This window comes from Martes martes (assembly GCF_963455335.1).
Source record: "Martes martes genome assembly, chromosome: 6".
NCBI classification, from domain to species: domain Eukaryota; kingdom Metazoa; phylum Chordata; class Mammalia; order Carnivora; family Mustelidae; genus Martes; species Martes martes.
Window position 1 is genome coordinate 132,544,879 of NC_137893.1, and position 12,075 is coordinate 132,556,953.

The following is a 12,075-nucleotide window of genomic DNA, read 5'->3' on the forward strand; positions in this document are numbered from 1 at the left end:
TTGTGTTTTTTGGTGTTGAGTTGTATAAGTTCTTTATATATTTTGGATATTAATCCCCCATCAGATATATCATTTGCAAATATCTTCTTCCTTTTAGGAAGGTTGCTTTCTTGCATTTTGTTCTCTATTTTTCCCTCTTCAATCCCAATGTTACCATTAGAGATAAATATACCAAAAGTAATAACGTAGTAAAGGTAACAAAATAATTCCATTATAAACACCACAGATAGAGGTTGTGTTTTTAATGAACAGATTTTTAGTCACCATGCCAAATGAGAGACAAGAAAAAAGAGGATTTATGTTCTAAAAAATATTTCTTCGATTATAGAAATTACAAAGTTGGATTATGAAAACAAGGACCCTACGAGCACCTGGGTGGCTCAGTCAGTTAAGCATCTGACTCGTGATTTCTGCTCAGGTCATAATCTCAGGGTGGTGGGATCTAGCCCTGCCTCAGGCTGCACACTCAGCGGGAGTCTGCTTGAAATTCTCTTTCTCTCTTTCTCCCCGCTACCCCCCTCACATGCTCTCTCTCTCTCTCTCTCTCTCAAATGAGTAAATACATCTTAAAAATTAAAAAAAAAAAAAGATCCTATGTGCCCTGCTGTTTTCATTTAGTAGTATAATCTCCTACTGAGGTGTTCTAGAAGATTCTCAGGAAGCTTCGTTATCTTTATTGATTAAACTAATTCCTATAGGAATTCTTCAGAGTCCCTTCAACAGTGTAATACACAAGGGTAAGGAAGTGAGTAAAGGAATGGCAGCACAGAGCATTGGCAGTATGCCATGGTCATTAAGAATGTGGGCTGTGGAACTGGCCTGCTGGCTTCAAACCCTTGCTCAGTGACTCACTGATGTATGACCTTGTACGGGTTCCCCATGGACCATTCTGTGCCTCAAATTCCATAGTTGCAAGTAGAAATTACTGCATAGGAAAAGCCTATTGCAAATTGCTTAGTTCAGTGCTCAGTAAATACTGGATGTTCTTGTTTTTATCAGTATCAACGATCAGCTATGACAGACACGAAGGGCATCACTGCTATTATTTCTAAAGTATCCTTAGTGAATCAGAATTTCATTTATTCTTATTAAGGTGCTAGAAATTTATGGAGGTTTAAGAAATTGATGGTTTACAAGTCACTTACCAAAAGATACAATTTCCATGCTATAGATTTATAAATATCTTGCTAATATGATAAGGCAAATCTAGCACAATGTTAAATTTAAAAGTCAATTAAAAAAAGTCAATTCAAATACAGTACATAAGAGAAGTTTAAGAAAATTATCAAATCCATCCAGAACTGCACATATAATGTTATTATTCTTAAAAATTGTAAGATTTTTTAAAATCCATTTTTGAGACACTAGATAGTTCCTTTTTCAATTTCATAAAAATTGAAATTTTTCTTCTATTTGAAACTTTGTACTAGCTGCATCCACATATTCTAATATGTTCATTTCTTTCCATCAATTACTACTACTCATCAATACTGCCCTAAGGTGGGGTGCCTGGGTGGCTCAGTGGGTTAAAGCCTCTGCCTTTGGCTCGGGTCATGATCCCAGGGTCCTGGGATCGAGCCCCGCGTCGGGCTCTCTGCTCAGCGGGGAGCCTGCTTCCTCCTCTCTCTCTGCCTGCCTCTCTGCCTACTTGTGATCTCTCTCTGTCAAAAAAGTAAATAAAATCTTTAAAAAAAAAATACTGCCCTAAGGCAATGTAGGTGTCTATATGCAACAAATACTAAAGTTTCCTTATAAAACAATTACCCAATTTCTTCAACCAATGTGAAAAACTTAATTTTAAGAAATTAAGCCAATTTGTTAGAATGATAGGAAAAGGCACCTCCTTTTAGATTCCCTGCCTTTTTCTCTTTCATTTATTCATTCATTCAACACCTACCACATGCCAGGGCAAGGCACAAACGAGAACCAGAGACGGTTACAATGGTACCTCCCATTTAACACAAAATGGGCTTTAGACTAGTGACCACAAAACAGACAGATCAGTTACAAGGACCATGAGCTAAGGGGCTCTTTTTTAAAAATTTAATGGCCCAGCCTTTTTGATAAGGCTGTATGTCCGCTGTGACCTGAAAGATGGAGGGTACCAGCAGGTGAAAAACTGAAAGACTGAAAAGACAGAAGTTTCAACCAGACAGACAGAGCTAGAAAGAGCTGACTGGGCAAAGGAAATAAAAGACCATTTCAGCTGATCCTTATGAGTAATGCCCTGAGCTAATTTTCCTGTCTATTCCCAGCTAGTCATCTGAAGACAAGGATAGTACTTTCCTAGGTCACTGTTTCTGCTCTGCTTTTTCTCCATAGCACTTACCCTCTCTAACATCCTCCCCCTCCTCAAATGTAAGCTCCTTGAAGACACCCCCACATGCCTACATCAATTTTTGGCATACAGTAAGTCCTCAATATTTACTAAATGACAGGATGAATTTCTGTACCCACAGATGGGCTCATGAGGAACTATCTCACAAGCAGGAGACCCTCCAAAATAGAATTGCCTTCCAAGTCCTTAAAGAGCAGAGAGCTTAATAAGTATTTTAAATTTAATGAGATAAGAGGATCTTACTACCATCCACTAGAAATGAGTTGTTACAGCCTTTTTTTGTTTGTTTTTAATGGCAACAGATACAAGGTTTCTTGCCAGAGATCTAAATTAAAATTTCCCAAAGAAAATTTTCAAAAAGGTACCTGTTATCTTGTATAGTATTCTCCCAACTTCTAACCACTCATCCACCAACTCATCCTAGCCAGTTTGATGGCATTTCAAGACTGTTCAGAAGGCTTGCCCACTGCTTACTGAATCAAGTACAGACTTTCTCCCCAAGTTCACATCTCAAATTATAAGGCGTTGACATCTACCAGCTGGCACGCCACACCCTGGTTTCTCCTGGATATCTTCCTACTGTGCTAGCGCTCAGACTTCTCTATTTCACTCCTCAAACATCATTCTCCTGATTCTTCTGCTTAAAAGGCTTTCAGAATGAAAAATACCTTCATCCAGATAATGTTTCCCTTCAAGAGGACATGCTTCTTGCTCACTTTGAAGATTAAAGAAAAAGCAGCTCTTCATCTGCTACACAAAATGTATTCAACATGGAATTTGTTTAGAATTCTTTATCCAATTTGGATGGATTTAAAGTGTTATTCCTACAGTATTTGTGGCCTGAATTCGCAGTGCCTAAAGTTTTATGCCACGACGCACAAGATGATGGTCCTGATTGGATATTATGGAATGTAGGTTGTTTTGGTAACAACTAGGGATACATTGAGAATGGAGAATACAGGGTCTAGTACTTCAAGCCAAGTTTATTGCTTTGCCTCAGGCTCCAGAGAAATGGCATAGTCTTCTGTATGACTCTTGCAGGCCAAAAACCATCCTAAGATTATGTCTGGTCAAGAATTTTAGGAGTAGGAGGCCTGGGTGGCTCAGTGGGTTAAGCAGCTGCCTTCGGCTCAAGTCATGATCCCAGGGTTCTGGGATGGAGTCCCACATTGGGCTCCTTGCTTGGCAGGGATCCTGCTTCTCTCTCTGCCTCTGCCTGCCTCTCTGCCTGCTTGTGTGCTCTCTCTCTCTTTCTCTCTGACAAATAAATAAATAAATAAAATATTTTTAAAAAAAATTTTAGGAGTAATGAGTGAACATTCATATTGATAATCCTGCCGGTAGCCTGTCTTCATAGTTCTTCACTCCAAAGAGCTCCTCCCTTCTATGATGCCATGGGCACTCATAAACACCTTGCTGTCATGAGGAATGTTCTACCCTCCAAGATCTCGGCCTTTCAAACTTCACACCCTGACCACATCCTCCTATCTTTTTACCATCATTACCATTGGATAAAATGTATGTGTCTACTTGTTCCACACTTGACTTTGCCTGCCTCCCCCTCTAGCTTGGATCCCATGGTCAGCCTTCCCACCCACTGTCCCCCTCAAGAGCACCTATATATTCTGATGTCCCCCTCTCCCATTCTTCTACTACTCCTGCCCTGCCATCCTCCAGTCTCTGCTCTCCGTACAAATCCGTGAAGACTCTACAAAGTCACGTACACGCCGCCAGTAGCTCTAGTTCAGTATTCATCCCATGTACTTGGGGATTCTGAGAGTGGATTCTGAGAGTACCGAGAAAAGCCTTCTGTGAATTTTTTTGGCAACTAAGTGACATGTACTCCATGATTATTCAAAGTTCAATGCCTCTACTACCCCACTTTGTACTACTCCTTGCCCTACTGCAATCTGGCTTATCTCTTCTTCTATTTCACTAGAACATCTCTCACCACAGCCACTAAATTATACCATGTTCTCCAAGTCCAAAGAACACCAATATCGGTTTGGGTACCAGAAAGCCATCTCTAGCTTCCTCCCTTTTGCCTCCTAGTATAGAGGCTGGAAGAGTAGATTCTCACCTCTTAGCCTCTCTTGTACATAAGACAGACCATCTGATCCATTTCTAGCCAATAAGATGTAAGGGGAAGTCATTATGGGGCTTCTGGGAAACAAGTTTACTTAGAATTTGAGAGAAGGGTTTGCTGGTATCATTCTCCCTTCTTTGCGCCTTGAACCACAGATGTAATGCCTGGAAATAAAGTAGTCATAATGTGGCCATTAAGTGACATGCTTGAGGGCAAACAAATGCTAACGGCTCAGTATGAAGAAGATAGAAAAGGCCTACATACAGTTCACTGGAGTCATCAAAATCCAGATTTCCTGATACGGAAGAACAATGATCTGCTTATTTAAGCCATCGGTTCTATCACTTGCTATTAATTTACATACTTGTCACTTAGAGCAAGAAACATTCCTAACTAACCTAAATGCTTTTCAGTCATTAGTTTTTAGTTGTCTCCTAGTTGAGCACTTCTTTATATATTTCCCTTGGGTCCAGGTATTTTCTACACTCTCCTGGTTTTCTCCCTACTTCTCTGGTGGCTCTTTTTCAGGCTTCTCTACAAGCACCTACCTCTTCCAAGGCCCATTTCTTTTTTCTTTTTCTTTTTTTTTTTTCCCCCAAGGCCCATTTTTATATGCTGGGATTCCTGAGTGCTCCCTATGAAGAGCTCCTTTCTTTTCCTTCTATATAGCTTCAATTAGCGTCTGTAGACTAACAATTCCCAAATCGCCAGCCCAGACCTGTTTTGAATGCAAATATTCAGTTACCTGTAGGCCTCTTAAAGTCATCATGTCCAAAAGTGAACCCAGCTTTACCCCTAACCCTGTCATGGTGAATGGCACCACCAACATGCATTTAAGAATCCCAGGAGTTAGCCTGGACTCTTGCACATGCTTTACTCCTTTCCCTCTAAGCCCAGTGACGGGTCCCTACAGAGCCTATCTCCGAAATGTCCCTTGAGTACTTTTACTTATGTCCATACTCAATGCAGTTTTTCTAGATTAGGTCACTGCCATCTCTAACCAAGATGGCTGCTTTAGTCTCCTGACTGGTCACCTTTGATCAAGTATCCACTCTTTTGCTAAAGGGACCATTCTGAAGCAATATTTGATCACATCAACAACTCTCCTGCTTAAAATCCTTCATCACCTTCTAGTCAAGATAGACAAACTCTTTAACCTGGCTTCATGGCTTCACCCTTTGGCATCAGGTCCTTCCTCCGCCCCACTCAGAATCTACACTCCAGCCCCTACTTCAGTTCCTCAGCCCCAGGCAAGCTTTTGCATTTTCTCACATTCTTCACATTCTCTCATCGGGTCTTCATACGTATTATCCTTGCTGCTTAGAACATTCTTCTCCATCCTCTATTGGAGGGGAGGGACAGAGGGATGGAGAGAATCTCAAGCAGACTCTACGCTGAGTGCAGAGCCAGACTCAGGGCTCAGTCCCACCACTCTGACGTGACCTGAGCTGAAACCAAGAGTTGGATGCTCAACCGACTGAGCTACCAGGTGCCCCACCTCCTCTTTTTCTTGATACTCTTTTCTCCTTCTTGAGATCTCTCGTTCTACGGGAAGTCTTCCAGCATACTTCTTTGGCATCATTTCTCTGTGCTCCACTAGGACCGTTATTCCCCCATCATAGGACTGAACTGTATTTTATATCGTAACTTGTCTAATTTGTCAGTCTTCCTCACCACATTGTAACTCCTCTGTCTCCTTCCCATTTTGTCCTGAGTACCAGTGTAGGAGCTTGACAAGTGTGTGCTGAATGAATACTGAAATTTTTTTCAAGTCTTCCCCATGATACCTCCCCTTCTCATTCATTTTTGCCATGTCCTTACTGAAGTTAGGAACACCATCTAGTACACAGTAGATACTGAGACTGGCAGACACTAAGCCAGTGTCCAAAGCCACTCTTCTCTTTGTCTTTATTATCCCAGCTTCTCTAAAGGGACATAAACACCCAGCTAAGTACTCAGTTTCCCAGCCTCCCTTATAGCCAGGTGAGCTATGTGACACACTTCCGGCCAATGACAAGTAACCAGAAGTCTTCGGGAGAGGGATGAGGCAGCTATGTTTTGAAGACAGAAGAACCTAGGTCTGTGTTAACAGCATGGACAAGGTACTGGCCCTGGGCTGCCTCCTTCAAGACTTTTTCTTATGTGAGAAAAATCCCCGTCTAAGTTACTTTTGGTTAGGGTTTCTATTTCACGTACCAAAGCATTCCTAAATTATATACTTATGGCTTCTTCTCAGCCCTCAGACCTCTTACACTTTTGGACCCTTCAGTACTTTCAAGGCTTTATCTAGGTCTATGCTGGTGAGGCTCAGTTCCCTGTCTTGTGAAATGGAACAGTGAAACACACACATGATTTTGCCGTCCACAAGGAATAATGTGCATTGTGTTAAATAAAACAGAACAATGGTAATAACCTTACGTGACTCCACCTGACCTAACCTCATTCTCATTTTTTTACCCCCTCCCCAGAAGCCACAGCTTTCATGAATTATATGTGTGTCTTTCTAGTTCTTTAAAAACATTTATATATAGTGCTTGCTTCAGCAACACATATACTAAAAATATTTATATGTATACATTTATTTATGCATCATGAAGTATTTGCATGAGTCTATACAATGATTTAATCTATAAATAAAGATGGTTTCATCTCATTTTGGCTAATACTGATGCCTCCTTTTTTTTCTCTTACTGCATTCATTAGGATCACCAAAGCAATCTTAATTAGTAGGAATATAGCAGGCAGTCCGGTCTTAAAACCAACTTTACCAGCAGTCCTGCTAATATTTCACATAAAGATGGTGAATTATTTAAGTCTTACCAGGTTAGGGAAGTTTCTTTTTATTCCTATTCGCTAAGAGCATTTTTCCCACAGTCATGAGTGGGTATTGAATTTTATTAAGCCCATTCAGTAAATACTTCATTTCAGTTATGGCACATTGTACATTTATTTGACAATAATGGCTATTGACAATATTTTATAAAGTTATTTCCTTGCATGTGTAATGCTTTAGATCATAGTTCAAAGTTTTTTAACATTTGAAGAGCATTTGTTAAAGCATTTTAAATTTTAGACTGTCATCATTTGGTTGACGTGGTAATCAGTCTCCAGGACTCATTCTGGAGGAATCCGACTGCCATGTCGTGAGAGGATTCACGCAACCCTCCGTAGAAGCCCTTGTGAACAGGCCACTTGTCAACCATGTGAGTGAGTGTTGTGTTGTGGGCTAACCTGTGTCCCCCCACCCCCACTACACACACAAATTCATACGCTGAAGTCCTAACCCCCAGTACCTCAGAATGCGACCTAATTTAGAGACAGGGTCTTTACAGAGGCAGTGAATTTAAAATGAAATTAAGGTGAACCTGAATCCAGTATGACTGTTCTTATAAAAAGGGTAAATTTGGATACAGAGACAAGCACAGAGGGAAGTCTGTTATATGTGAACCCCATTCATGGAAGACCGTGTAGAAGAGATATGGAGACACATGGAGAGAAAATGCCATCCATCCGCCAAGGAGAAAGACCTAGAATAGATCCGCAGAAGGAACCAACCGTGCTGACACCTTGATCTTTAGACTTCTAGCCTCCAGAACTGTAGATCTCTAAGTTTGCCTGATTGAAGCCACACACAGTCTGTGGCTTAAACCTTGTTACAGCCACCTGTTCTTGGCTAAATTACCCCCACCAAATCCATACCCGTTGAAGTTATAAGTATCCGAGTGTGATTACATTTAGAGACAGACTCTAAAGAATCAATTAAGGTTCAGCGAGGTCTTTAGGGTGGGTCCTAATCCTGTGTTACTAGTGTCCTTAAAGAAGAGGAGGTTAGGCCACAGACTAGCACACAGCAGAAGATCCTGTGGGGACACAGGGAGAAGACAGCCATCTACGAGTCACAGAGAGAGGCCGCAGAAGAAATCGTCCCTGCTGAAAGCGTCGTCTGTGACCACGAACCTGTCAGAACCATGAAGAAAGAAATCTCTGTTTAAGCCGCCCATCTGCCGTACTTCGTTACAGCAGCCCAAGTCCACTAACCCAGGGAGCCACCTTCCGGGGGATGCTGCAGTCTCCGGCCAGCCTTCAGCGGACGGCCACCTCAGCAGACACCTGGAGCCAGAACCATCCGGCTGAGCTACTCCTAAATTCCTGACCCCCCAGAAACTGGGAATTCAGAACGGTTTGTTTCCGTTTTAAATCACCAAGCCTTGGGGGGAACGCCTGGGGGGCTCAGTGGGTTAAGCCGCTGCCTTCGGCTCAGGTTATGATCCCAGGGTCCTGGGATCGAGTCCCGCATCGGGCTCCTTGCTCGGCGGGGAGCCTGCTTCTCTCTCAGCCTCTGCCTGCCTCTCTGCCTGCTTGTGTGCGCTCTCTCTCTCTCTCTCCTTCTCTCTGACAAATAAATAAACTCTTAAATCAGCAAGCCTTGGGGTAATTTATTAATGTAAAACAGATAACAAATACTGTAGATTCAGAAGAAGTAACTAAGTTAGTAATAGTTAATTCTATTTCATTGGTAAGCTTAGGAGAACAGCACATACCCCTCAGAGCTCAGTTTCATATTATGAACACCATCTGATTCTGAGGCCCGTCGTTTTAAGGAAATAACAAACTCTACTCTGCACTCAACTTTTAAATTCTAAACAATTTCCAAACATGCGCTTCAGTTTCAGCTCCTAATTGTAAAGCCGGACAAACCAGAAAACTCAATCCACGTACGTGGGGACAAGCGGAACTCCCTTCTGGCAGCGTCCCTGCAGAATGGCATTCCCCGTCAGCTAAACGAGCACAGGGGCTGCACCAGAACTCTTTCTAGAGGAAAGGAAAGATCAGAGCTCCAAGCTCAGCAGCGTCGCACACGGTACCTTTTGATGGCCACCAGCTCCCCAGATTCGTTACTCTTGCCCATCAGCACACTCCCGTAGGTGCCGTCCCCCAGCTGTCTCATGGTTGTGTAGCGGTTCATCTTGGAAACACAGTGCAACAGAAGTTGTCGGTTGGAATGACTTCTTTGTTGCATATAAATGTAAACGCTTCTTTCTGTTTTTTTTTTTTTTTGTTTCTTCCCCTCAGACTGCTGTTGCTACACCGGTGACAGGTTTGTCATCATCAGACACAGGCTCTTCCCCAGGATGACAAAGGTTCATGAGATAGAGTGATATGGAATCTGGCAAGGAAACAGGGCTTCCATTCCTATGAACACCCTATTAAAAAAAAAAACAAAAAAAAACAGAACAAGAAGAAAGAATTTTATTAAAGAAATTTCACTTCATTAACTGGTAACCTAAGCGCAGGGAATTATAATATACATACCGGTGGGTTAAACATTTGTCAGTAAGTCCTTTGTGCTATGTGGAATGGGGTTCACATATAACAGACTGATAATGTTCATTTATGACTGCTTCATTTACATGGTGCCGTGCTATTTATGCCATTATATTCAGTAAATACAGGCTTAATGATTTGTAGGATTCCTTTTATACTGAATATAATCTGTATTATTCCAAGTCAGACATTGGAGAATCAGACAACTATAATATCCATTCCTTGAATCACTTTTTGCATTATATTTAATTTGGCCCATGATCCCTTATGTGAAACCCCTGGGCCAGATGTGTTTGGAATCCAGGAATCCGTACATTTTAGAAAAGTAATATGGTGGATAGAGCATACGTCATGTAACACCTCCCAAGCAGCATCTTAATGTAGCTGCAGAAAACTGATCAAAGTCCACAAAGTAAAATAAAATAAAGTTCACAAAGTAAAAAATACACACTGGCATCACATCACGCAGTTCATGTTACGTTGCAATGTTGCACAAATTTATTTTTAAATGTTCATTGTTCAGAACTTTGTGCATTTTGAAACCGCAGATGAGGGACTGTGGGTCCGTATATATTAGAAGGGCACAGGTTTCAGTAGGTCCTTGACTGTATTACTTCAGTTGAAGAAAAACAGAACACAGTGCTGGCTTTCCTGTGTACCCCATTACAACATTCAGTAGTTTCCTCCCATTATTTCCTATTACTTCTGTTTCAAGGAGCTGCTTCTCATTTCATTCTTACATTGCTTTTAAAAAATCTCTGTCATTCTGTTACAAGGCTTTATGCTGAGTTCCAGATGGTAACAAAATGCTTGGCACCATTCAAATAATTTGTTTTCAAAGGCCTTTTATAATTTGATGCTTCATTCAAAGATTGCTTTGCCTTCACTGTAGTACTGTTTCCTTGCCACTGAATAAAATCATAGAAATTGTTTCTATGATTCTAGAAATTTCGGACCCACAGGACATCAAAGTACCTATGACTTCCAAAAGCAGGCTTTCAGGAGGAAGAAGCAAAAGTGCAAGGAAGGACAATAAAACTATGTTGTTTCCTATTACGGGAATGTGTTCATCCACAGGAAAGGTGGGAAGAACCCTGTGGGACTTTTAAGGAACAGGGTGGGGGTGTATTAGGGTATCGTTTATTTTACTTCGTATAGATAATACCCCTTTGAAAGTCATGTGTGAATTAATTTAGGCTGTGCTAACTGTGGCCAGGATCTTAAAAAAGAGATCACAATAGTAGTTTCTGTATCTATTTAGGTATTCTTTTTCAGCTTAAATCTGAGCAACGGATGCCAGCAAATGATTCCCCATTTGCCTGAAAATGGAGTTTTCTGTAAGTGATCTTTACAATATACATACACATGGAATTGAAATATTAAGGCATTTTAGAAGGGAAGTCAACACCCCTTCCCCATGGTTCCTGACCCACACATGTATTTGTTTTTCTTAATTTTTTCCTTTATCTGCATAAGGAAATTTATTTTTGAAAGATTTTTTATTTTTTTTTTTATTTTTTTTTTAAAAACAATCTCTACATCCACTATGGAGCCTGAACCCATGACCCCATGACTCCTGAGTCATGTGCTTTTCCAACTGGGCACCCCGGTTGTTTTCTGTACTATGTGCTATGATTAAACAAAACATGGACTAAAATGCAGTAATTCTTATCATTTAGAATTTTATTAAATCAATATTTTGCAATTTGTTATCGACGTGTTAAATTGTTTGACCTCTTTTCTAGCTTGTCACACTTAAGGTGGCATACACCTCCCTTTTAAGGAAAAGTTCTGTCTACAGGTTTACTGATCCCTTCTGGTTAAGTAACAATGTAGAGAATATATTTGTCCATAAGGCCACAGTGTTCATCGTATCAGTAGGATTGTAATCTATAATATAATGTGTCGATAATCAGAGAATCAATGATGGAGTCAGTCTAATACTTGCATTAGGTTTGAGGCTTTTGTAGGGTAGTCCCCAACTTCTAAAGAACCCATTCTTACTGGCTTTTACAATCACTGATGAAGCCAAAGGAACGGCCCCCCCCCCCATTTTCCTTCAAAACCATGCAGAGTCCGCCCCACAATGAAACCTACCCACCCCCACCTCCACTTAAAGATTCCTAACCCATTTCCTTACCCTAAAATACCAAAATGCTAATGACCAAATGGAAATTGTGAATGGTACTCCTTACCCCCACCTAGACTCTGAGGCTGCATCTGGCTCTATAACCCAGAAGGACACTATAAAAATAACAGGCCAGAAACAGTGGGGGGGAAGAAAGCAGTGCAGGGGGAAGGAAGGAAGTAGAGCTAAGACAACTAA

The 12,075-nt window shown here is 41.1% G+C and overlaps 1 protein-coding gene across 4 annotated transcripts in view; it reads right to left on the reverse strand.

The window, feature by feature from the left end:
* MAK (male germ cell associated kinase) overlaps positions 1 to 9,390 on the reverse strand; it is a gene marked incomplete at both ends in the record, with an annotated part of 50,701 nt that extends 41,311 nt beyond the window's left edge. For all 4 annotated transcript variants that reach the window (XM_080806895.1, XM_080806894.1, XM_080806893.1 and 1 more), the window contains one exon: positions 9,290 to 9,390. In XM_080806895.1, coding sequence (XP_080663021.1) covers positions 9,290 to 9,390 — 101 coding nt within the window. The remainder of the gene's footprint in view (positions 1 to 9,289) is intronic.
* Between the last annotated feature and the right edge of the window lie 2,685 nt (positions 9,391 to 12,075).